Source organism: Siphateles boraxobius, unplaced genomic scaffold (assembly GCF_051911475.1).
Source record: "Siphateles boraxobius isolate OS27281-9 unplaced genomic scaffold, OSU_SipBor_1 99, whole genome shotgun sequence".
In the NCBI taxonomy this organism is placed as follows: Eukaryota; Metazoa; Chordata; class Actinopteri; order Cypriniformes; family Leuciscidae; genus Siphateles; species Siphateles boraxobius.
In genome coordinates this window covers 3735988-3763044 of record NW_027509229.1, presented here as the reverse complement: position 1 = coordinate 3763044, position 27057 = coordinate 3735988, and the positions used below count along the sequence as shown (strand labels likewise).

At 41.0% G+C, this 27057-nt stretch overlaps 1 protein-coding gene across 3 annotated transcripts in view; it reads right to left on the bottom strand.

The window, feature by feature from the left end:
* Positions 1-11998: 11998 nt before the first annotated feature.
* The window catches only part of LOC143733373 (uncharacterized), a 32258-nt gene continuing 17199 nt past the window's right edge, over positions 11999-27057 (bottom strand). For 2 of the 3 annotated variants that reach the window (XM_077225080.1, XM_077225081.1), the window contains 10 exons: positions 18280-18512; positions 17549-17727; positions 17314-17407; positions 16872-17211; positions 16651-16768; positions 16429-16519; positions 15986-16099; positions 15507-15666; positions 15103-15276; positions 11999-15017 (listed from right to left, as the gene is read on the bottom strand). In XM_077225080.1, the coding sequence (XP_077081195.1) occupies positions 16483-16519; positions 16651-16768; positions 16872-17211; positions 17314-17407; positions 17549-17607 (648 nt within the window). In that variant the 5' untranslated portion in view covers positions 17608-17727; positions 18280-18512 and the 3' untranslated portion in view covers positions 11999-15017; positions 15103-15276; positions 15507-15666; positions 15986-16099; positions 16429-16482. Of the gene's footprint in view, positions 15018-15102; positions 15277-15506; positions 15667-15985; positions 16100-16428; positions 16520-16650; positions 16769-16871; positions 17212-17313; positions 17408-17548; positions 17728-18279; positions 18513-27057 lie in introns of those variants that run through there. The other variant, XM_077225082.1, reaches the window with a different exon arrangement.

The window sequence follows — 27057 nt, the reverse complement described above, 5'->3', positions numbered from 1 at the left end:
GGCTGTGGGTGTCTCCTTTAATTCATGAAGGGGCAAACCATGTTCAATAGCCCACCTCTCATCAACAAAATTTCCCTCCGCCCCGGAGTCAATAAGAGCAGAGCAGACAACAGAACTGGTACCCCAGCGAAGGATGGCTGAAATCATGGAGCGGGAACTGAAGGATGGGGATAGTGGGGTAGCGCTCGCCAATATTCCCCTAACTACTGGCGAGCTCTCTCTTTTACCGAACATGTGGCAGCAAAGTGACCAGTGCCACCACAGTAAAGGCACAACCTCTCTCGAATACGGCGCTGGCGTTCAGCAGAGGAGAGGTGTATTCTCCCTAGCTGCATATGCTCAGATTCAGGGTGAGGTTCAGGTGACACAGTCTGAGTGAGTGGGGCTCCCCGGAATCCCGTGACGTCAGAACGAGCACGTCGGTGTAGGTCGAAACGGTTGTCTAAACGGATGGCTAATTCAACCAGCTCATCCAGACTGGAGGGAAATTCTCGAGCAAAAATATCGTCCTTAAGCTCATCATTCAAGCCCTCCAGAAAGCGTGCCGTGAGCGCAGCTTCATTCCATTCGCAGGTAGCAGATAAAGTCTTAAATTCAATGGCATAATCAGCTGCGGAGCGTCTTCCTTGACGAAGCGCAGCTAACTGACGAGAGGCCTCGCGCCCGAAGACAACTCCTCTTTGAATGATATAAACTGGTCGCAGCAATCAGCTCCAGCCTCCCAGACAGCCGTTCCCCATTCACGGGCTCGACTAGTGAGAAGGGAAACCACATATGCAACCTTGGCGCGGTCGGAGGCATACGTGACAGGTTGAAGAGAGAATATCACTTCACACTGGGTGAGGAATGCACGGCACTCAGTAGGCTCACCAGAGTAGCAGGGAGGATTGTTAATATGAGGCTCGGAGGTGTGTCACGACCCAGAAGAGAACTGGTCTTGACGCAGGTGATGAAGCTGACCAGTAAGATCCGACACCTGGGCAACGAGTGAATCCACGGCGTGCTTGGCGGCGGCTAATTCATCGGAATGTCTACCCAGCAATGCTCCCTGCAGTTCAACGGCTGAGCGGTAGTATCGTAGTATCGTTCGCTGGGTCCGTCATGGTCGGTTTATTCTGTAACAGTTCGAAATAGACCCAAACGCGAAAGCAGGTTAAAGATTTATTGAAAAGAAAGAAGATAAATGCAACATAGGCTGTCTGCCGATCACAGGTAGTCTTGATGAACGCAGAACAGGTAAACGATCTCCAGACAGAAACCAGGCAGGATGATGGATGCAGGAAGGCAGTCAGGGAGAACTCACAGGAATAGGCAAGCGCAGAGTCCACCAGGCAGTTACCGCAGCACAGAGAATCAGACTTGACACAGGATAGCCGGGGCAGAAACTCATCTGTAGCAATACTCAAGCGTCAGTAACAGACATGAACAAACAATAAACCGACAAGAGGGAAAGAGAACATGAGGTCTAAATAGCCAGAAAATCAGGGCAAGGGGAAACAGGTGTGAGAAGAGCAGGAGAAAACGCTGATTGAGAATGGGTTCAGCTGTGCGAGAGCACACGTAAGAGAGAGAGAGAGAAACAAGCAGAGGAATAAAACTAGACTCCTGACAAAAGTAACAGGACATCCTTCTAAATTAAAGTTGTATTGTAAGGGATTTTGTGGGTAGTTTTTTGGACCAATAAGTAGTACCTCCGTTTTATCTGAATTTAATAGCAGGAAATTACACGTCATCCAGCATTTTATATCATTTAGACACTCTGTCAATTTAGATAAGTAAGTTTTTACATCTGGTCGTGATGAGATATATAATTGAGTGTCATCAGCATAACAGTGGAAATTAATTCCATGTTTTCTTATAATATTACCAAGTGGCAGCATGTATATTGAGAATAGCAGAGGGCCTAACACCGATCCTTGCGGCACTCCATAGTCTACTGACGTTATCTTTGATTTTTCCCCATTTAAACAGACAAAATGGTAACGGTCTGATAAGTACGATCTAAACCAGCTTATGCATGTGAAACTAAACAAAAACATATAATAAAAATACATTATACAAAACAAATATACCTTTTGGTTCATGAGCTCCTCCATCAGTCTATCTTCTGTAACATGGTAGACTTGGGACTCTTCAGACACCTTAGCAGTCTTAATCTTTTCAAATTCTGTGTTGAGCATCTCATTGGAGGACCTTGTTTTGTGCCCAATCCAAGGAGCCCAGAAATGGTAGGAGGGGAGTACCTTGAATGGATTCTGATTATTACCTTTGGACACACAAGGTTAGTATAAATAAATATTTCAGTTTTGTTTTTTAAAAAGCTTGTCATTTGAATTGAAAAAAATTAAAATTAGAACTAAATACAAAGAAATATGGGATTGAATCCACAATTACTTGACACAAATCCCCGTCCAATCATCTCCAGGGACACTGCTTTCCAAAACGCCTCAATGTTTACCCTTCCTTTGAAATCCTTCGGTGTCTCTTCAATGTCACTCACTATAACAAACACAATGAAATATTTAAAAAAAGTGCACTGAATGGTTTAGATATTTGTCAAATATGTCATATTTGCAAAAGTTACCAGCCATGGAAAAAACTCCTCTTTCCTGGTAAGCACTGTTCCATCGTCATCTCCAGTGAGTGATGTCTCAGCCTCTTTCCTCGTAAGCGCTGTTCCATCGTCATCTCCAGTGAGTGATGTCTCAGCCTCTTTCCTGGTAAGCGCTGTCAGGGTATATCCTGGTAGTAATGTTTGGAGCTCTTTGCCAGGTGCTATACAATGGCTTTTACTTAAATGATTGAATAACCTATTCTTATGGGAAAAAAAAGATTTACAAACACAATGAAAGTGAGCCTGTGCCTTGCAACCAAGGCTGCACTTGTACATGCAATAGCCTGTGGAAACAGACACAAAAAAACATTAACTACCACTGCATGAAAAGTGGGATTTTCGTCCCCGTAAACGGCCGGAAATCTCCATTATTTTCGTCAGTTAACGACAATTTACAGCATGTGAACGTCGCGTTCGTCTGAACCACATATTGACGGAAACGAACCATGACGTATGTGGAGAGCTCGAGGGAGGTGCAAATGGCTACAATTAGCATATGAATAGCAGCACGCGCGCCTTTCCAGAGAATGGCTTGAATTTCCTCTCAGTATTGGTTGAACCACTACATTTAAACAAGAAAAATCACTCGTGATTGGTTGGCAGCTCTGTTACTATTGGTCACCCTGCCTCATTATAAATTTAAACCCCAAAATTATAATAATAATTATATATATAAATTATTTATATACATATATATATATAAATTATTTATATTTAATTATAATTAGTTATATATAAATAAATATATTCATATCATATGCTATCATGTTGTATATATATATTGTTATACTATGGACAACATTATTATTATTACCATCAAGGACGAATGAATTTGAGGAAAATAAATTGCCAGGGACATGCTGTTTATTCAAAGAAAAAGCTTTATTTTTACAAACACACAAACTATACAAACATATGAGATCTGCCCACACAACAAATTGGAAGCTCACAAGAAGCCCAAAATCCTACAGCACCATGAAGTGTCTGTTTCAGCTTCGGAGCTGTAGGTAATTCTTTCCGAATTTGGTCCATTTTGCAGACGTCTGTGGTGCGTTGCCCTGTATTTTAGCATCGCCTCTGATCTAAACTGCAGTGTGGCACAGAGTTCTGTGAGCTCCTGGCAGCGAAAAGATGGAGGTCGCACATTCCATCCAGACACCCCGCCAACGATGCCGTCTTCCACATCCGACATTAGGTCTATGGAAGCGCGTTTTGAGGAACCCATCCTTGACCCTCTAGCAGAACTACGGCCCATCGTAAAGCAGTTTATAGTTGTTAATGTTGTGTCAAAAGGTTCTGCATTCAAACATGTTATTGCGCAAGTTTCCTGGCTTCATCCCCACCCAGATATTTTTATGGAAAGCCAATAGAAGTTTGGAGCTTGCAGGGAACAGACACGTCATACCCAGCATCATTTCTGCCTGTTGAGCGTGTTGTGGAAATTTTAATAGTCATTGATCCCAAACAGGTATCATAAGAGAAAGAACCTATTCAATGTATACAAGTATATGTGTGTACGTGCTTGTGCGTGACTTTTCAGGAACATATGGGACAGGACCTCTGACCTTAGGGACGGTCAGTTTTGGCCAGTTTATTTCAGTACCAGTTTGTGTCTTTAAGTAGAAACTGAACAGCAGTAAGGACCTTATCTGGGTGGGTGAAAGGTACAGCGGGTGAGGAGGAACCTTGAAAACAGTATAAAGGCTGTCTCATATCTTCCTGTTGTGTGTCACTCTTCTGCACAGGGTAACAACTGTGTATTAGACTGCTCCTATTCTTGCAAGAATAAATACTTTTCTTTTTATTAATTTGACTCTGAGTGTCTCTTACGCAGTGATTGGCTGAGGGCTGTTTCTGTGGTACGTAATCTGAGATTAATTGAGATCTATATATAGATCAAGAGGTTTCAAACAGATACGAGAGGAAATTATCTGAGATTAATTGAGGTCTGTAACAGATCAAGAGATTTCAAACAGATAGGTAACCTGAAAATGAGATGTTCCACGACGGAGCAAATTGTTTTTAGGTACTGAGGCTAATTAGGGGGAACCAGAACAGTTTTTGGTAAACCTTAATTAGGAGGGCACTAATAGTGCAACCCGACCGATTTGGGTTAAAAGAAAAAATCGGGTCTGTTGGGGACGCCTAACAGATCAAGAAAACGCGCGTTGAAGAGAAATCCACAGAGAACAGAGAAGCAGCCAATATGGGGAAGTCTCAAGGTAAGCATGCAAAATTTGATACACCGGTTTTTCTATCAAATGAGAAAATTATGGGGGAAAATTTATGTTTTAGATATTGAAAAAACTGAGAAAATACCATGATTTCCCCAGGGAGGGAACACTGAGCACAACTAGACTGAAAGTAGTGCGAGAATCAGTTGAACAGGGCAGTGAGAAACAAAAAGGTTGTTATGGCTGTGTTCAACATGTGTAAGCAATGTGGACAAACAATGGATTGTTGTCTTAAAGGGGCAGATAAAAAGAACTGTCGAGAGAAATAAAGTTTTTACTTCTTCATCCAGTAAATGGATGCATGACATTAGATGTCTGAGAACTTAAATTTACATGATAAGGATTGAAGTAGCAAGCAGCAATAAGGCTGTCTGTGTGAAATAGAGGGAACTGTAAGTGAGAGACTTGATGGAAGAGGGAAGTGAAAAACAAAAAGGTTGGTGTGTGAGATATGTGTGTGGGGATTGTTCGCAAACAATCATGTACTGGTTAGATAATGAAGGAACTGGCATGTAGAGAAAAGAAAGAATTAGCATGTAGAACAGAGGATGCAGAAGGAACTGGCATGTAGGGAAAGATTGAGAAGGAATATAGTAGAAAACTATATGTGATGAAAATAAAATGTCTGACAGAATTTATGGAAGTCAAATTAACTGTTTAAATGGTATGAAAAATGAGTTTCAGAATAAAAATAAGGCATTGAGTATGATTAACGGGGATTAATGTGATATAAAGATAAGGAATGTTTCATTAAGCAAAATGGGGAAAATTCTATATTTTAATGGTAAAATAATGATTTTTTTTAAATAATGAGTTTTAGTTTGACAACCATTGTGTTTTGAACCTAGGGTCCAGCTATGCTGGGGGTACAGCAACAGGGTTTGCTTATTCACCTCGGTTTCCGGATGTTAGATAAAAGTACTTGTTCTGTAATTAGGGTTGTTGATGATAATACCAAATTAGTAAAATGTAAAGACAACTTTGACCAAAAATTCTGAAAATCAATAATGTATAATGTTGGATATTTTGTTGATATTAAGTCATTGAAGCAAAAGATATTGTCTGTTTTATAAATGAAATTATGGGTCAGGATAATTTCCTTGGACAAGTATGACTAAAGTTAAACGAAAACTTTGTGAAAACAACTTAGAATATTTTGAGCATTTCGATGCAGCTTATTAAAATTAATGTGCGGCCAATGTTTGTGATGAAGATTATGATTTGGCTATTGTGATTAAATCGGCCACTGGTGGACTGTAAAAGAATACAGAGAACTGCTTAATCAGTGGCTCTGTTTACATTCCTGAATGAGACACACACTGCTTCAAGGGTGTGCAGTAAGTTGGAGCCGTTTGCAAGCTCACAGTGATCAAACTATAGTAAAGGACAGGTGTCTGATGCTGTAGTTGAGGCTGACACATGAACCCACTAGATGACAGGGAGTGTTTTAATGGTGGTCATCAGGACCATCTAACATGTAACTGTAAATGCCCACCGAGAAGGTGTAAAAAAACAAAGTGTAATATAGTGACACATTTCTGGTAATAATGTAGGTTTGAAAGTAGATCAGTGTTTATATAACGATATTAAAGTTTTCGTCTGAGAAAGAGTAAGAGATAAAAAAACAAGGTCAAAAGATTGAAGTCTTAAAGTGAATCCTTTTGTGACTCCAACAAATGTGAGTTGCAAAATATGTAAAGGTAATATAGAGAGACAGATCTCAAAGATGATTTATAATAACTGCAAAAGATGCAGAGTAGCCTTGTCAAAATTAGTGTGAATCCTAATTGGAGATTGATAAACTCCAAGAGAAAACTTAAGTCAAATATTAAACTATGGTTGAGAACTTGACAATTAAAATTGAGATTGAGAAATGTGAAACGTTATTGAGAACTAGAATAATTATTTTTATGTAAGAACAAATAAGCAGAAGTAGTAGGCTACCGAATTAACAGTTGCTAAATGTAAAATGTGTTGAAAGGAATCTGATTAAACAAACAGCTTGAAAAGTTGACCATGAAAGAGCTAGAAGCTGATGCTTTGCTTTTAAAAGATATGCTTGTGATTTGGCTGAAACAGTTCGCTTATCTGAATCTGATGTGTGCTGTGGCTGAAAGTGCCAGGGCGACAGAGACTCAATCTGAGTGGAAATTTGTAAAGTCTAGATTCCCTGATGTATTGGCAAAAGACAACTATAAAATTATGTTTATTTGAAAACACATGTAATTTCTGGCAAAGATGCCTTAAGCTGGGCTAGAGTTAAAAGATGGTAGATAAAGTCTAATGTTAAAAGTTTTATGACAATGCAGTGTACCAGTCCTGAATGCCTCAGAGTCTCTCTCTGATTCAATGTCAGCTAAAAGCTGTTATCTGAGCCTGTGTCATAAGTAAAGCACAGTGTTTAAGTTGAAAATCATAGACATGGAGATGTTAAAAGAAATCATTACCGTTCAGAGGGCAATTTGTATTTAAATGTTAAAAATGTTAAAAGTAAAACTGAATGACTTTAAAGAAGTCTTTAAAATAATGCAGACCTTAAACGATAGAGGTGACATTTTGATTAGCGTATTTTAGGACCAGTAACAACTTTGTCTCATTTAGTCTCCACCATTCAGGACCGATGGCTCCGGCTACAGATGAAGTACACTGAATGTACGGTTGTGATCTAAATTCACTGAGTATAGTCTAAGTAGCTAGGTTGCTGCTTTTAAGATAGTTAATGGATTTAAGTGATTAAATACTGTAGTTATTAACCTGTCTCCCTGTGAACACTATTAGGCAATCGGAATGGCTCTGGTGACTCTTGAACGTGCCTTACCTAAGCTCCAGAAAACAGCTGAGTTCTGTTGAAGAGAACTGATTGTGTGATTGGAAAGAGCGGTCACCAGTGGGCACGAGTGACCATCTCGATGATGGGTAAGACCTTCTTTGGCCAGACAGGGGGCAACCTAAGCCAGAGTGGATCACGTAAAGTCATTGGGCATCTCCTGAATGGAGGTGTGTTATGTGAGACAGGTATGAGGGTTGAGCAGGAGCTGTGAGGCCAGCAGCGTCCTTATACCGTTAAGGGGAGATGACGCGGTGACGAGTCACGGCATGTCTCCCCAATAAAGCAAAGCTCCTCTATATATACCACTCGCCAGAAGAAACCGCATTAGTTGTATGGCTTGTTTTTTTATTGTGACAAGCGTCTGCAAATATGCCAGGGGAAAACACCCTGATGGAGATTATAGATAAAGGACTAACAGGAGTGGGCTTTCAAGAGCCAGCTGAGGCCATGAAGTGATTCCCATTAGTTGTTGTGGAGACAGTAGCAAAACTTTTTATGTACTGGTTTGCCTTATGGGCAAGGAAAATCATAGTGTTGATTTTGAACTAATAGGTCTATGACATAGTTTTAACTCTTGAAGGTCGTTAGACATGGTGGTGGCTAAAGATGAAGACAGCTTTGGATTTAAGGAAAGTCTGGATGACAAAGGTGAATGGTCAAAGGTTATTGTAATGAATACAAATTTTGTCTAAGTTACAGCCTTAGGAGGCTGGTGGAAAAATTACTTGTTATAGTGAGAGAGACTGCCTGAGTTGGAGGAAGGGATGGTAACTGTGTCTGTCTTTCTGTTATCTGCCTGCTAGAGCAAGCTGAAGCAAAATAATGATAATGAAACAAAACAACCCAGCTGACTTGTCTAAAAATCAAATGAATAATGAACAGACGTGCTTTGAAAGTGGTTAAGATACCATGTAAAATTAGGTAGAAGCTACAGTAAAATGTGAAGTTTAAAATCTTATTTAAAATTTAAATCTTTTAGCAATAATATAAAGAAAAGTGAACATTGAGAATGAGCAGTTAACATATGTGTGTCTAGTATGAGTGTGTGTGTGTGATGGTGACAGCACTTTATGTCTTGTATGTATTAGTTTGGGGCACTAATATTCCGCCTGAATGGTGTGTATATTGCGTCATTAACCTCTGGAATGAGTTTATCATTACAGATGGGTTAAGGCAAATGACAAATTTTAAAGAAGCTGATAATTCTGATGAAGAGAGAATACAGAACATGGGACAAGCTTTAAGTTGATTGGCCATCAAGCTCTGTCTGGTAGTAATACTTTTGTCATACATAATGTAGATTTGAAGATCAGTAAATTGGAATTGTGTAGTTGTAGATCACCATCTGGCATGGGCTGAGATAAATGAAAATGTTGTAGATTTGAGGGAAACAACAAAGTGACATATTGGCTAAGTCAACATGAAATTATCAAGAGAGCCCCTCACATTTATGATTATTGTGAACAAAGGGGGAGAAATGATTGACTGACATTGACCAAGTCTGCACAGCACGACCTGACCTGATAGGGAAAATTGATGACTTTGGAAATGTTTGTAGATGACTGACTTGAGAGACCAAACAACAGGCCTGAAAAGCAGGATATACTGTAAGACTGAGGGCCGTTGCCCTCCAAATACTCTGATAAGAAGATGTGTTTGTGGCTTTAAGTAATATTTTTGTTTCAGAGGCAGAGAAAGATGTCTGGAGGAATTTGTGCTTTGGGACAACGTTTGGGTTAGTGTTGATGGCAAACTTTATCCAAACACCATTATGTTAGATTGATGCACGAGATGATTCATGCATCAAAAGGGGGGATGGTAACAATTTGGATAACAATTGACAAAATTTGGTTTATTAAGGGACGGTATATGTTGGGAGGACAAGGGGCTTAATAGGGTAAAAGCCTGGCAAGAAGCCATTCTTCTCCCTAACAAAATTGCTGTCTGTAAGTGTGCCGCACACGCTGATAACAAAATTGCAGGACTGTTTCAACAGGAGACGCCAGGGCAGATGCAGCAGCGAAGGCCGGGGCAGCACAGCAGACAAAAGAAACTACGTACTTTACTATCTGACAATAACCTCGAAATCTGTTTCTCTTTACAGAGAGCATGCAGGATTGGGAGACAGGGCAAAATGTGCCCACTAAAATAATGGTTATGGATGAATTTGGCTAACTGTCCTGGCCTGGGTTATTAGTGTGGCAGAAAGGTGCTACACCTGCGCAGCGCATAACTTAAGATTTTCCTTTTACAGAATGTCAGGAAGGATTGGATCAAACAGAACTAATTCTGTTCCAAATGTATAAATATTGTGTGGACATGAGGACAGGGGTTGAGTGTTTTTCAGGGTAAAAGGACCCCGAGTGCTATTAAGTGAGCAAGAAATTATCCGGAGATAATGTTTCAGGTTGTTGATTCCACAGGTCACACCAAAGGGGAGCGGTCAAGCGGTCACTAACAAAATACTTAAGGTCTCCATTCACAGGTGACAGTTCACTCCAGTGGGGGTGCGGTCGTGATTTAAGGGAAAACCTTATAAGGATCAGAAAATGGTTGGAGAGTGTGACACCTGGGTCCAAGCCTCTCACCTACACCAACAGGCCACAACCATCCCATAGTCCATGGGGCGAACGAGATGATCAACACGCCTGGAGGAGGATGTGAACCAACTAATGGTTTAAGAATGTGGTTTTGTGATTATTTTGAGGATTTGATTCGATTAAATCAAAATAGGGCTTAGATCAAATGATTTGATTGGTTAAGGATTCATTAGAAAATATTTCAGGTAAATTATAGGGATTATTATTGAAGAAACTTGATTAGGCTTTCCATTAAGGGTAAGAAAGGCCGATCATGGGAGAATATGTATGGTAATAAGCTAAAAGATGGTCCGTATTTGAAATATTAGAGTTAATTTTGAACAACTACATTGGTTAAAAGAATGGATAAAAAAATATAAAACCTTTTCTGGATAGATTTTATTAAATATGGTGTTAAATAGAGCTTACTAAGTAAAACCATTGGCTGAATCGAGTTAAAAGTTAAGAAAATATGGTTAGGAAAATGGAGGTGATATATGGAAATGGGCGTGGACTGATGGTAAATGGATAAGATTGGTTAATCTTTGGGGGGGTTGGGGGTACTGTACTACCAATTTCAGCGATAGGATTATCAATATTGTTATGTTTACCATGCATTATAATGTGTTTCCAGCTCAGTACAGAGACTGGTTAAAGCTGGGAGTCTGTTCAATTGGATGAACAAAATATGATGATACAAGTAGTGGGAGCTACTGTGACATGTGTTAAAGTGTATGTTTCCTTTTCTTTTTCTTTCTTTCTATGAATGTTTTTGATATGAACAGAAGGTTAAAAGCTGTGGTTATCCGCTATGTGATGACGTACAAGGAGAGGGGTCGAAATGAGGGATTTTATTCTACTTTTATTTCTTCGTATTTCTTAGCCTGTTGAAATGCCATGTGGGTTTCAAGATGTGTAATGATAAACAGGTATAAGAGTATAAGTGTGATGAAATGACTTAAAATTTGTTCTATTATTTTTATTATTATGATTGGGTAATCTGAATGATAAAAAGGGGGGAATTGTTGTGGAAATTTTAATAGTCATTGATCCCAAACAGGTATCATAAGAGAAAGAACCTATTCAATGTATAAAAGTATATGTGTGTACGTGCTTGTGCGTGACTTTTCAGAAACATTATGGGACAGGACCTCTGACCTTAGGGACGGTCAGTTTTGGCCAGTTTATTTCAGTACCAGTTTGTGTCTTTAAGTAGAAACTGAACAGCAGTAAGGACCTTATCTGAGTGGGTGAAAGGTACAGCGGGTGAGGAGGAACCTTGAAAACAGTATAAAGGCTGTCTCATATCTTCCTGTTGTGTGTCACTCTTCTGCACAGGGTAACAACTGTGTATTAGACTGCTCCTATTCTTGCAAGAATAAATACTTTTCTTTTTATTAATTTGACTCTGAGTGTCTCTTACGCAGTGATGATGTTTAACAGAATTTTTGCCACAACAAGCGCATTGCTGGGAGATGTGTGGTTAACACATCCACTGTGCATTTAAGCAAGACCAAAGAAAAGGTCACTGTAGTCATGCCACTATGCACAGTGGTTGAGCTCTAGGAGACTGTGATGTTGTTTGCGTGGAATGCACATTTTACCTTTGTGGCAAAGCCTGAATAAAATTAATTGTTGAAATAAATTGTTTTGTGTATCTTTTTTACACAATATTGGCCATTGCTAATGACATGCAGTAATTAATCTAGCATACTTTCATTAAATATATACATTTAAAATGTAGGCAAGGCAAGTTAATTTATATAGCACATTTCATACACAATGGTAATTCAAAGTGCTTTACATAGAAGAAATTAAAATAATCAAAAGAAATCAGAATAATTAAAACAATTTAGAATAATAAAATAAAATACAGTAAATAATTAAAACAGTTTAGAATACAATACAGTAACAGTCGGACGAACAGTGGCACAGTGCTCATCCAGTAAATGCACAGCTAAACAGAAGTGTTTTGAGTCTGGATTTGAATGTGACTACTGTAGGAGCACATCTGATCTCTTCTGGAAGCTGTTCCAGCATAGTAGCTAAAGCAGACTCGCCAAGCTTAGAGTGAAGCCTCTGTGTTTCAAGCTGATGTGATCCTAATGATCTGAGTGATCTGTTGGGTTTATATTCAGTGAGCATATCTGCAATTATTGAGGTCCTGGGCCATTTAGTGATTTATACACCAGTAATAATACTTTAAAATCAATCCTAAATGTAAGAGTCTATAATTACGCTATACTGAGCCTGATCTATTTCTACCAGAGATTTTCTTAGGCCACGTCCACACGAAGCCGGTGCGTTCCCTATCCGATTATTTTTTTTCCTCGTTCTAAAAAAAAACTCCGTAAACACGGCGTCGTCTCAAGAAATATCTGCGTCCACACGAAACCACTGAAACCGACTGAAAACGGTGCAGTATATATGCCAGACCAGTATGGGGCGCTGTAATTGTGCCACAGAGATACACTATACACGGAGAAGAAGACTTTGAGCATGCGCCGACACGTGATGTGATGACATCATCGTTTCACCAAATATACGGATTGGCTGTACACACGAAACCGCAAGGGTGTCGTTTTCAGATTTATCCACTTTGGGACCCGATTTCAAAAAATAGCGGTTTCACTCTCCCAAATGCCGTATCCGTGTGGACGAAACGCCAATACGATAAAAAATGTATATGTATACAGCGAAACGCGTCTTCGTGTGGACGGGCCCTTAGAATTAAGTTATACCTTTTAGAAAAATGTCACCTGGGGTAAAACTCCCCCTGCTACCCTCATTTGCATTTGTATAGCTCACAGCATTTTCATTTACATGTTAAAGCCTCCCCTAGAATTAGGAGGAGGGGGGTCATGGGGGGACAACTGCCAAGCAAGGCCCACGTCAATTTCCGACAATTCACGGCAGTTTTGGGTGTTGCCTGCAAATTGCCATGTGCAGTCGTAAACCTGAACTTCCACGGCAATCTACAGTGACACTTACTGACGAAAATCCCACTTTTCATGCAGTGTACAGATTCAAACATTATACAAATGGTGTGTCATATTGAGAAAATGTACCCACCTTTGTATTTTACAGATCTCGCAAGGTGAGCCTTTAAATGAATGATTACACGGTATCGGTCTGTGGGTTTAACATTTTTTGAATTGCACAGCGGGCAGTGATACCGGCTGCAGCACTCTGTGCATTTCTGTATTGGTGGTAGCTCCGTCCCTTTACACACACTAATGTGATTTGCCTAAAAGAAGAGGGAAGTATTAATAGATTGTTTACGTAATAAGTATAGTGACACATATGAAATACCAGTAGTACCTTATAATTCATAAGAGTTTACAAAAATCCAATAACTTTCCAAAAAAAAAAAAGGAATTGAACAATGTAGGTGAAAAGTTGTGTGTGGTAGATGGACTGTAAAAAATAGTGAGGTAAGAAAAACCAAAAAAAACTTATATAAATGTTAACATTCTCCTATACAAAATATGTAAAATGGTAAATGGACTGCATTTAGGCTATATAGCGCTTTCAACAGACCCATGGCCACCAAAGCGCTTTAAACATCATCATAAACATATTAAACATCAGGCATTTACACGGGCATAGGGAAAAGTACTACTTCAACAAAAAACAAAAAAAACATAGCTAGCTAACAAACTCTCGTGTGCATAGACAACCTAGCATTTTAGACTATTCTCTGCCAAGACTGTTCTATGAGATCTCGTTAACAGGGTACAATCTTCACACATCCAAGTGAAAAAAACGCATTTACAATATTAAATCATACCACTCAAAGAACGATTTAATTGGAAAATCTATTGTAGCAACCTAGCTCTAGAATTGAGGCACACCAGAGTTCACTAATACCTTTAAAAAACACAACACAGTACCTTGAAAACAAGACGATTCTTTTTAACTAGCTAGTTTGTGCATTTGAATTCCGACATGACCTATAAATCATCGACAGTTTATTATTTTTTTCTTACCGCTGACATCTGCATGGCGCGTCAAATTTGAAAAGTGAATGACGATATGGAAATTACGTCATTTTGAAAAGTGAATGACGATATGGAAACTACGTCAAATTTGAAAAGTGAATGACGATATGGAAATGACGTCAATTTGAAAAGTGAATGACGATACGGAAATGACGTCTGCTGTCCATCCACTGGTGTCCAGCCACTGGTGTCTAGCAAGAAGTGAGTCTGCGGGGCTACAGCTAGATGCCTCTCATGTAGCCTGCAAGACAGTCAAATGGATAGTGGATACTAGACAATAGACAAAGTGATGTGATGGTTGGGGCAGCGAGAGACTCATGCTGAAAAGTCCATTTCTCCCCTACCCTTCTGTGTGACATTGAGTTGCTGGTTTGCCCTGGGGACAAAGGACCTCCTCAATGTTGAACATGACAGAAGCCTTCTACTGCAAATGATCCTCGGTTTGTTAAATGATTAACTCCAGCTCCATGCCAAACACAGAGCCAGCTTTCCTTCCCAGCCTGTCCCAGCGGCCCTCTTCTTAATGCTGCCTCCCCCGCACACCACAGCATAAACAAGGACTCTGGCCATGTTTAATCTTGCTCAGAGTCACTACTGGTATGGTATTCTTCAGAATCACTATCAAAGTTAATTTCTGTTTCAGTCAGGACTTGAACATAATAGTTATTTGCATGCTTTGCCAGGCTGTTGCTTGCTTGTTCTTCATCGTCAAGCTCCGTAGACCTTGGATACCATCTTGAAGCAGGCCCCACGTCTCACCTTACATGTTAAAACATGTTGAGCCTTTATTAATTAGAAACTTTCAGAAATATTGTAATGTATGCCAAGTATAACCAATACATACCTGATGTCACATTAGAAAGCTGGGATGACATCTGCTTCAGGGTGTCTGCAAGGGTGCAAAGAAACTTCCAATGCTTGTTCATCTCTGCAATAAGAATCCTCTTCTCCTCCTCAAGTCTCCTTACTGCCATCACTATGTCGAACGCCTTCCTCTTTGTCCTTAGATCTACAGAGTCTGGAATACATTGATGAAACTTAAGTCGGTTGTATTTAAGATTAGGATTTAAAGATTTTCTGGGGTTACAATCGAGGCATGACAGATTTTGTGCCACTATGTGAATATTTCACATAGTCAACGCAATTGTGTACACTTGAACACTTGTACTCTTCAGATAGAATGGTGTCCAAGGTCAGTTTTTCTGCATTAGGAACCAAGGTGTTATACATTTCCACTACAGAATTTACATTTATTTTTCCTCCCTGATCTTTTGGCGGATCCGGGCACGTCCTATGCATCCGTCACTATCTTTATAAAGACGCTGGGACCTCCTCTTAACACTTGCCACCAGCTCCTCAATTCGGCTGCCAACAGCAGCAACATCAGCATCATTTGGGGATGTTGTTGCTGAGAGGAAGAAATGAAGAGATAAGAAATATGATTCTTGATTCCATGAAAAAATATTATTTCTGGTGTATGAGCAAAATAAAGCCTCAACAATCTTTTCATATTTCTCTGTAACTGAGGCTACACTTGTAGCTAAGGTTGAGTATAGTTAGGTTAGTTAGGTTCTTTATTTTCCACATCTTTTCCACACGTCATCAGCAATCAGAGTATGTGCTCTTTTGACTACGATTACAATGAGCCTCTTTGGAATTGCAGCCAAGCTTAGTCAGAAGTGATACATCAAGCACCATATCAAACAGTATAAAACAGTATATTCTACCTTCTGGCCACTCATTATATCAATGATCCAGCTCTCCAGTTTATTGTCTGTGATGTCCATTTCCGTTTTCACGGCCTCCAGGTTATGCAACTGGCATTGCAGGGCTATTGTGGCCTTCAAACACAAATGACAATGAGGCTACAACTTTGACTATTGTTGATATGGATTGTAAAGTACCTTCACTATTAGAAAACCACATACAACACTGATTAAATATACAGTATATTCATATATATATGTGGACTATCAATATATGTGGTGTGAACTTTTAATATTTTATATCAAGACACTGAAAAATACAATTGACAGTACACATGCAACCATCCGTATATTTAATTGTATTGAAGAATATCTGGGCAAGTCTTCCATATATTTTTAATATATGCCACTTTATTTTACAATATCGCTATGCATGTTGCATAAGGGAAAACTGGAGTCTTTACCTTCCGATATCGGCGGGCAAGGGTGGAAGCCAAGTTGTTAAACTTTTGTTGGTTTCAGCGCATGGCCATGACCGTCAGCATGTCTATGTGTCTTGCAAATAAAATAGGATGATGGTATTGTAATCGATCCATCCATTTGTGTTGAATATTCTGAGCTTTATATTTTCAGAGTCAAAGTGGCTCACCATTGTCATCAGGATCAAAATGTACTGGTTACCTTACCTGCTTTTGACATGTGCTTTGCGGTAACAGCAATCCTCGAGAGGAAGGCGTTGCACTGCTCCACCTCTTCCCCAAGAGTCGAACCAGCCCCCTCCTGATATGCTCCACTCCATTTTACCTTTAAAAAAGACAAGAAAAAACAAAACCTAAGTGGCAACAACCTTATGCTGGTTTTTTTAGGGAAAGAAAATGTCATGGACAATCATTTTTTCTTGCCTCACATTTGAAATCATGAGCTTTGGCATGAAAAACAGAGAGAAATGGCCTCATGGTGAGGAGATCCTGAAGCTCAGGGCATTTCTCTGTCACTCTCCGGAGGTAAGGCAAGTACTTGCATGCCAGATCCATAGCGAAAAATGTCACTGGCTTACAGGCCATTTGCTTTTGGAAGTACAGGGGGTAGGCAAAAATCTCCACCCTGAACATATTGAGGGCACGAAGGAGAACCCCATGACCACATACAGCGAGTTCCAGACCCTCCTCGTCTGTTTTTCCTGAGGACTTCTGAGACGTTTCACGTGCCGCTGACCACTGCCCTCCACAGACACCTCTTCCAGAGACCTAAAACATGGAAGATAGTTAACAGTCCAAACTTGTTCGAACAAAGTCCTCTCTAGGACGTGGTGTTTTATAGGTAAATATAGTGAAGTTGTGCAAGTTTACATGACTGGTTGAGGTATGGACATAATCCACGAATCTTGCGACATCATCATCATTCGCGATGAACACGCCATCAAAGATGGCTTGTTCCTCCGATCTAAATAAGAGAGATCCATATCACACTGTCGTTTTTTGAGAAAATTAAAGGCTTTTAAGTGCGCCTTTAGTGCGGAAAATACGGTAACTTTAAATATTCATTTAAAAATTCATTTGATGCACACACAGGATTTGTAAGTACCTTGCTGCACTCTTGAATCTGTAGTGCTTGAGGTTTCCATCAATGGATACTGCAAGCATGTCTGGGCTGCACGCTGGGCAGTCAAAGTGGTCCTCCTGGCATAATTTGTCCAATTCGAATCAGACAGCCTCCCACTCTAAGAAGCTTTTGCGGAAGCTGTCTGCTGTGATGTTTCCGCTCTATTTCAAAGAAGAGAAATGCTCTAAATGGATACATTTCTTGATGTTTGTACTAATTTCGTAACCACTCTTTAGAATACATATCAAAGGAAATAAACAATGTGTAAACTTCACTCACACACTATACACTGGTGTATTTGGGAGAACTGGCCATTAAACATGCAGGATATTGTGTGACATTCAGTATAAATCTATACGCAAAGAGGGCTACAACAGCTTCCATATTGTTTAGAAGTAAGCCTGTGCAATGTTTGGCCCATTAATCCAAGGGAACACTTCTGGGATCAGGAAATGATATTGGGGAGAAGATGTTAAAGTCTGTAGCCAATGGAGTTGAAGTTGAGATCTTCAGAATGACCTGTTTTTTCAGAAATGTCTCAGTGCAAACTGCATGACTGATGAGAGAACATGAGTTTATGGTTGTTTACAAAGGGTCTAAATTTAACACAACTTTTTTCCTAAACAGTGCAAATGTTCATGTGTACTATCATTATCATCATGCCCTCATAGTATTATTTCTTGAGTTACGCAATTATTACCACAAATACTTACAAGGCCAAAGCCAACAGTGCGTTGATCCAGCATTCTAAGAAATGCTTGGCTAGACATCCCTGGAGCTGGCATCTTCAGCTCTTCAAAAGAAAAAAGGATATCTGTCACATACACAGTTGGATAGTGAGAAGTGGCAGACCAGTAGTCATTACGGATCAGGTCATCCACTCCAGGACTCCAAGTGGCTTTACATGCCTTGCATCTAATCTGAGGCAATCTGAGATCATATTGCCCTGGAAAAAGAAGGAAATATATACTCAAAGTTAATTCTGACAGACGCAAACTGTGTCATTCTGACAACTGATATGGGAACCTTTGACTAAGCATGGATCAGGAGGACAATAATACAAACATTTTGTAAGGCACTATATTGGAAGTCACACATTTGTCAGGCAAATTAACTATCCCCATTCAAACAAAGCTTAATTGTTTTCCTCCACATAGGTGGGCCCAGCCAATCTAATCAACATACAACCTATTGACACCTCTAGATTTCCAGCCATGATAAAGAGCATTTTTGGCACAAAGTAACATGTATGAATGTAACATTCATGAGTCGTATATGTGCTTAATTCCCTTACAAAAATTAACCATGTATTTTTTTTGTAGAAACTATGTGTTTTTTTGTAGTAACCATGGTTTAACTATGGTTTTTGTAGTAAAATCATAGCAACTACAAATGAACCATGGTTTTAGTAATAAAGCAATTTTTTTTAAATTCACTCTCAGAAAAAAAAAGGTACACGATGGTAGAAATAGTCTTCCTCAAAGAACAGTTTTGTACCTTTTCAATAATAGTGCCTACTCGGTTTCTATCGTAACCTCAGTTCCCTGAGAGTAGGGAACGAGTATTGCGTAGCTATTCGCAGTGGGGAAACTCCTTTTCCTCGATTTACTGAAGCCTATAAATGTAAAACACATTTTGCAGCTGCACAGCGAGTGTCTGGCTCACTCGTTGGCTGTGCTGCGGTAACTGCACATCCAAGGGGCGAGGCCTTAACCTATATTAGTCCCCCGAAAAGTGCCATTATAGCAGGTTTAAATGACTGAAGCGACAACTTGCCAGATTACTATAGTGCGGCTGGCGACGCAATACTCATTCCCTACTCTCAGGGAACTAAGGTTACGGTAGTAACCGAGTAGCAAACTTTATAAATGTGGAAGGCGAGGACCAGCCGGCCGCATCACAAATATCCTGAATGGGAAAATCAGAGGACCAAGCCCAAGACATGGCCATGCCTCTAGTTAGGGCTGTATTCAAGACCACCTTTGTCGAGTCCAAGACAAGTCCAAGACCAGGACTAGTCGAGTCCAAGTCAAGACCGAGTCCAAAGAGCTTCGAGTCCAAGACAAGATCGAGTCCAAAAAGGTTTGAGTCCGAGTCAAGACCGAGTCCAGGACAGGAAATAAATGTCTTATGCATGACATTATCAAGACAATCATTTTGGGTTATTATTTGTTGATCTAAAAGCAAAAACAGTGTCACAACACCCAGGTTTTTTAAGTATAGACATTCCCCTTGATATCATATAATCTTCTAATCTAAAGCAAAAAGAATGATGACCTAACCCTACATATTTTCTATTCTTATTTTGCAAATCCAAATTGGCGGAGAGCAATGTCGAAACGGAGATCACCACTCCTGACAATTTGAGAAGCGATGTGTGGAAGGTGTTTGGATTTCAAACCATAAATGGGAAAATCACAAATAAAGAAGTGGCAATCTGCAGAATATGCAAAGTACGAATGAAATATCACTCTACAACTAGCAACCTGAGGTCACACCTGACAACGTTACACCCTGACAGGCGATCAGTGCTTTCCATCACCACTGACAACGCGGCTAATTATATCAATGCTGTCGAGAGGCACCTGCAGGCCGTCAATGTCCCGTGCATGGCACACACCATTAACCTGGCTGTGAGTATAAGGCTGGCAGTGCGAGCTATAGAAACTCCAATCAGCAGACTGAAGGCCACAGCAATGCATTTTAACAAATCCACTACCGACAGCTACTTTTGGAATCCAAGCAGAAGCTGCTTGGTCTTAAGCCTGCGAAGCTAATTAACGACTGCGCTACCCGATGGAACAGCACTTACGACATGGTGTGTCGGGCAACCGAGCAACAAGCTCCGGTAGCAGCGGTCATCATGGAGAAGAAACTTGACATCTCGAGTTGACTACCAGCGAGCGGACCCTTATGGAGCAGGTGAGTAACAAAAATGATGTAGGCCTACGTAATGTATGTATGCATAACCAGGTGATATTGATTGACCAATTAATAGGCTAGATGTTTCATTAATAATAGCCTACAGAAGAGGGCATAGCAGCATATGCATAAGTGCGTTACGTTGAGCTGCTAGCCATAAAGTTATTCTAATTATGTTTGTGTGTATTTTCGTAGGTGAGAGCAGTGCTTAAGCCATTCAAAGTGGCCACTGAGGCGTTATCCACCGACCAATTTCCAACAGCATCAGCTGTTCTCCCCCTGAAGTATGTACTTTTGTCACATCTTCAGCCATCCACCGGTGATCCGGCAGCACTCAATGAAATGAAAACGAAGATAAAGACGGACCCCTACAATCGATACAGTCGAGACAAAGATGCCTTCAAGCTGCTTAATACGGCTAGCTACCTTGACCCGCGTTTCCATCAGCTAATTCATTTGGAACGAGACCAACGGCAGGAGGTACGACAGAAAATAAAAGGTGAGATAAGTCAGCTGCCAGTGTTTGCGGAGCGAGCAGCCTTGGCTACGGGGATAACGCGCCAGGAGAAAATAGCTCTCAGTGCTATGGGGGACCTTATTGGTGATGTTTACCGTCAAGGAGCAGACGCATCAGAAAGTCCATTAGATATAGGAGCCGTGCTAGAGCAAGAAATGTTGATCTACGAAAGTGAGACCCCACTACCCCCCGATACCAACCCATTATCATGGTGGAAGACGTCACAGTCAAATTACCCCTCCAGTGGTTTAACCTCAATTTTATGAAGCGATACAAGTGCTTTGTTTTGGGCAAAAACCCCAAACATAATTTACCTCTATATTCACAAAATAATATTATCTGCACATTCACAGAACAACTTCCGGTCTTGAGTCAACACAATACGCATGCGTTGTAGTGCTCCCCCTACTGGGAATCTATGATTCCTAAATAAAGTGCTAAATTGTTTTTTTTTTTTGCAAAAACAAACAAAGCACCCGCATCGCTTCATAAAATTGGTTAAACCACTGGAGTCACATGGATTACTTCAATGATGTCTTTCCTATTGTTTTGTGCCTTGAATGTGTTAGTTGCATTGCTCCCAATGGAGGGACTAAAAGCACTCAGAATTCCATTAAAAATATCTTATTTTGTGTTACGAAGGTGAACCGAAGTGGAAGAGGGAGTGAGCAGTGATTGGCTGGTGTGAGAGCCTGGCAGATCTATAACCAATTCAAATTGAATTTGAATCTAAAATCTTGTTCCGTGTTGTTAATATATTTTGACATCCACACAGAATTGTCTATCCCATGCACAGATCTTAAGCATTACATTTAATGACTTTGGACAACTTGTGAATGGCAAAAATATAATTTCTAATTATCATCTTCTTTAATATAGACAAGAGAGAGTGTGTAACCATCAGCGGTTTGCCAGGTAAATAGTGAAGTCATAGTGACTTATCACAGTAGAAAACCTTTTTTTTTTATGTTCCTGCAAGTTTATGTCAGATTAGTGATACTTGAATTAGTGTACTTGTTTTGCAGAGAAGAGTTATTTCCGTTTAGGGCAGCAAAAATACTGCTCGACCAATCTAAATCTGGGTGCGTCTGTTTTACCTCTGTTTTAATTTAATGTTACTTTAGATGAGTGTATGTGGGAAACCGACATGGCCAATCCAAAGCTATTTGGTTAGGAATAAAGTTGGTTAATTTATATCTGTAATAGTGGCCATAGATCTACCTGAAGCAAACGTTACTTTAAATTAAGTGTATACAAATTCAAGGGGGCTATATAAAAGTATTTTTGATTGTGTAAGGGTGAATCCGACCGACTAAGATATTAGCCAATTACCTCTGTTTGGTGACCGAAACTGGCGAGATTGCGATCATGAGATCGGAAGACGCGAGGACCTCTGAGTGACATAGCTTCCTAATCTTAGCGGGTAAAACATAATTAAAGAGTTAAAAAAGAATAATCAAACATTCGCTCACTTTTAATGATGCCCAGATATCATTAAAACCTTTTTCATTAATGGAGTCAGATGAATAACGAGTTAATACATATGAGGAAATGTATTCCATTTAATCTTCTTGTGTTGCGTAAAAGGAAAGACCGTAACGCGCAGAGACCTTCACCTGTATTATTGGAAGACCGCCATTGGACCGATAGTCGGGCTTTCACATGGCTACTCGATGTGCAACTGACCAATAACAGTTGAGTATTCCAGCAAGCCGTGTGTTAATGTGGTGTGTATTCTTCTCACTTTAGGTCCTGCGTCCATTTGGGCTGAAAGACCGAACCAAACCAAAGCCGGACTGTAACCTACTGGCCTACATGACAGACTCAAACTGACACCTACTGGCATGGATGCTGCATCACCTAGAATTTAAAGTGTGGAGGTGACTCCATGTCTCCATCTCTTGTGAGTGGATATCATTTAAAACATTCTTAAAAAAACTGCTCATTTCTTCTGAATTTATAGTATTTATTGTTCTTGTTAAGTAATATTGTTGTAATCCTGTTAATGTATGTACAGTATAAATTGCAAACATGCTTGTGTTGGGCAAGTGTTTACAGGTTATATACATTTTAGAGGTGTCACGATATGGGTTTGTGTCCTGTCATGTTCTTTGGTTCCCTGTCTTGTTCATTAGTTTTCCCAGGTGTTTCTGATTTTCCCACGCCCCCTTGTTATCCTGTTAGCTCGTTTGTCCCTGATTATTTAAGCCCTGTGTTCCTGCCCTGTCTTGGTGAGTTGTTGAATGTATGATAGATGTTAACGTTGGTTATTTCTGTATCCTTGAGTCCTGTTTCTGAGTCTTTGAATCCTGTTCCTGTCTAAGTTTGTTAATAAAGCCACACTGCGTCTGGATCCAGCCTCATCGCTATTTCTAAAGCACTACGTTACAGAACAACTCACCACGAAATGGATCCAGCAGTTGTCAGCAACCGGGCTCTGGGAGAATACCTGTCGACGCTATTGCAAGAGGGCCAGTCCGTCCAAAGGTACGCGAAGGATTTTCTGTCCATTTGCCATCTGGGAGCGCTAGATGAGATCCAGCTCATGGACCTGTTTTGGAACGGGCTGGATTATAAGATCGCTCGATGGATGCCGAGGGATTTTACTGAATGGACTCTTGACCGGTATATTGCTCAGGCTTGCTCCTTGGATGATCTCTTCTCGATTACGGGCTTGTTCTACTCGACACCTGCCGGGCTCTCGTCGCCTCTCGTAAGCCCAACCGAGGCCGCGCTTCACGTGAGCCTCGAAGAGCATGCATTTCACGTGAGCCCCGACGAGCATGCATTTCACGTGAGCCCCGACGAGCCCGCACTTCTCGTCTGCCCCGCCGAGCCTGCGCCTCATGTGAGCTCTGCCGAATCCAGTGAGTCAAGTGCCGCCGAGTCAAGTGCCGCTGAGTCAAGTGCCGCCGAGCCAGGTGCCGCCGAGCCAAGTGAGTCAAGTGCCGCCGAGCCAAGTGAGTCAAGTGCCGCCGAGCCAAGTGAGTCAAGTGCCGCCGAGCCAAGTGAGTCAAGTGCCGCCGAGCCAAGTGAGTCAAGTGCCGCCGAGCTAAGTGCCACCGAGTCAAGTGAGTCAAGTCCCGAGTCAAGTGAGTCAAGTCCCGAGTCAAGTGAGTCAAGTCCCGAGTCAAGTGAATCAAGTGCCGAGTCAAGTGAGTCAACTGCCGAGTCAAGTACCGCCGAATCAAGTGAGTCAAGTGCCGCCAAATCAAGTGAGTCAAGTGCCGCCGAGTCAAGTGAGTCGAGTGCCGCCGAGTCAAGTGAGTCAAGTGCCGCCGAGTCAAGTGAGTCGAGTGCCGCCGAGTCAAGTGAGTCGAGTGCCGCCGAGTCAAGTGAGTCGAGTTCCAAGTCAAGTGAGTCGAGTTCCAAGTCAAGTGAGTCGAGTTCCAAGTCAAGTGAGTCGAGTTCCAAGTCAAGTGAGTCGAGTTCCAAGTCAAGTGAGTCGAGTTCCAAGTCAAGTGAGTCGAGTTCCAAGTCAAGTGAGTCGAGTTCCAAGTCAAGTGAGTCGAGTTCCAAGTCAAGTGAGTCGAGTTCCAAGTCAAGTGAGTCGAGTTCCAAGTCAAGTGAATCCAACCAAGTGAAAGTTTCAAGCCCAGTGAAGCGCCGTCGCAGGAGGAGGAGGACTCGTTTTGCTCGCCAGGCTCCGGAGGGCGTTCCCAGATGCCTCGCCCTGCCGGCCCCGCCTCTGCGCCTCGCCCTGCCGGCCCCGCCTCTGCGCCTCGCCCTTCCTGCGCCCTTCAAGCTCCGGGAGGGCTTTCCTGAACCCGTGGATTTCCTCAAGTATTTTTTGGGGGGGGGGCAAGGGTCCGGTGAGGAGATCATGAGGGCTGCGCCGCCATGGTCGTCTGCAGGGGCTTCACCTCCATGGCCGCCATCACGTCCTGCTCCGCCCTGGCCTTCGCCTCATCCGAACTGGGCCCTCATTAAATTATGGAATAATTGTTAAAAAATAAATAAAATAGGCATATTTGTGGAAAAAATATCTAATATTTGAGTTACATAAAAGCTTTTTATTTGTTTTCTTCCTAATTGTCCTTGAAATAGTGGTCAAGAACCCCCCCACCCCCAAAACAAAAATGGTTTGGCCACTGATCAAAATTTGATGTTGTCATTTGATTTGAAGTTCAATAGGATAACGTTACGCTCAAAATGTCCGGTCAGCACAAGTCCGGTGCTCAGAAAAGAAAAGAAAGGAGAAGAAGAGAAGAAGAAAATAGAGGCCTTTGAGATGTCCTAAACAAATATTTTAAAAAAGGTGGTGACTGTGAAGCTGGAACTAACGTTAGTAAAGTCAACGTAGAGCAAGGTAAGAAACAGCGCAGCCAACGTTTTTGAGTGTTGTCGAAGACCCGGTACTTCGGTACCAAGTCGGTACTATTTTTTTTTTAAACGTCACGCCACAGTACCAGGTTTTCTCAAACCCGGTACTTGATGCGCGTGCATGCCCGAAGCGCGTGCAGTTGCGTCCTCTTCATAAAAGTGCTGAGACATTGAGACCGGCGGTGCTGCTGATGTGGTAGCTGTAAATCCACTTGTTGATAAGAAAGGAGGAAAGAGCCACATATGGAAATATTTTGGATATTAGCTCATAATAGCGACGCGGCGCGCTCGTTTTGACAGGCGCGCCTAAGTTCATTGTTGCATAGCAACGACAGACGCCACGGGAGAGCACGCGCTCGTGGAAAGGAGAAAGCGGTGCGAACTGCGCTCTACATGATGACGAGGAAGTATTAGCAAAGAATTAATTGATTTCCAGCCCTTGCATTAGCTTTACTACTAGATATATAGCTACAGTTAGTGCAAAATGCAGCTGCTAGAGTTCTTACTAGATCAAGAAAATATGATCATATAACACCTATTTTATCATCTCTACACTGGTTACCTATTAAGTTCCGTATCAATTACAAAGTATTCCTACTGACCTATAAAGCCCTAAAGGGTTTAGCTCCTGTGTATTTAACAGACCTTCTATCGCCATACAATCCATCGCGCTCTTTAAGATCACTAAATTCGAGGCTTCTGGTCATTCCTAGGATATCTAAGTCCACTAAAGGAGGGAGGGCGTTCTCGCATTTAGCTCCTAAACTCTGGAATAGCCTTCCTGATATTGTACGAGACTCAGACTCGCTGTCCCAGTTTAAAACTAGATTAAAGACGCATCTCTTTAACCAAGCATTCACTTAATGCTTAACCTTTGATACTACTGCTGAATCAGTTCGAATGCATTAACATTATGAACATCAGCTATGCTAATTATTTCCCATCTGCCTTTCTGCTGTTATCTCGGGACGCTAGTCCCGAGGTAAATAGCGTTCGTCAGCTCCAGTTTGTATCCAGCCTCTCACGGAGACTTCAGATACCCCAACGCCTGTGAAGAGACGACTCGACGCCTGTGAAGAGACGACTCAAAGCCGGCGATATGTTATGCCATAAATTAATACATGATTAACTAACTGTATTTTTCTATGTACATTTCCGAAATGCAATTTCTGTAAAGCTGCTTTGAGACAATGTGTATTGTGAAAAGCGCTATACAAATAAATTTGAATTGAATTGAATTGAATATTTATGGAGATGAGAAATAAAAAGCCGGCTGAAATGCGTCACTGTCATCATCGGTGAACAGATAATGGGCCGGATCCGAGTCTATTTTTGCTGCACTGCTCATGCTTAATTAAAAGTGAAAGCACACTTTTGATGGACAAAAAATAAATATGATTTCACACAAAAAGTGCCCAAAATGCACAGATTTTGCATGTCTGTGTTTTAACAAGAACTGTAGTAGGCTATGTCAGAAAAGAAAATGAAGTCATTTATAGAAAATGTACCCATTTAAACGTGTTTTTATTATTCAGTTTGGGTAAAAGTATATGGTGTTTTATAAAAATAAAAATAAATCGTGGGGGGTGGGGGTCCATCTAAGATTATCTTGTCCCGGGCCCAGGCAAGACTGTCAGCTGGCCTGGTTGTAACTAAATGGCTTAAATGTAATTCAAGATAATTTAGTAAAACTGCAGTTTTACTATAGTATTACTACAATATAACTGTA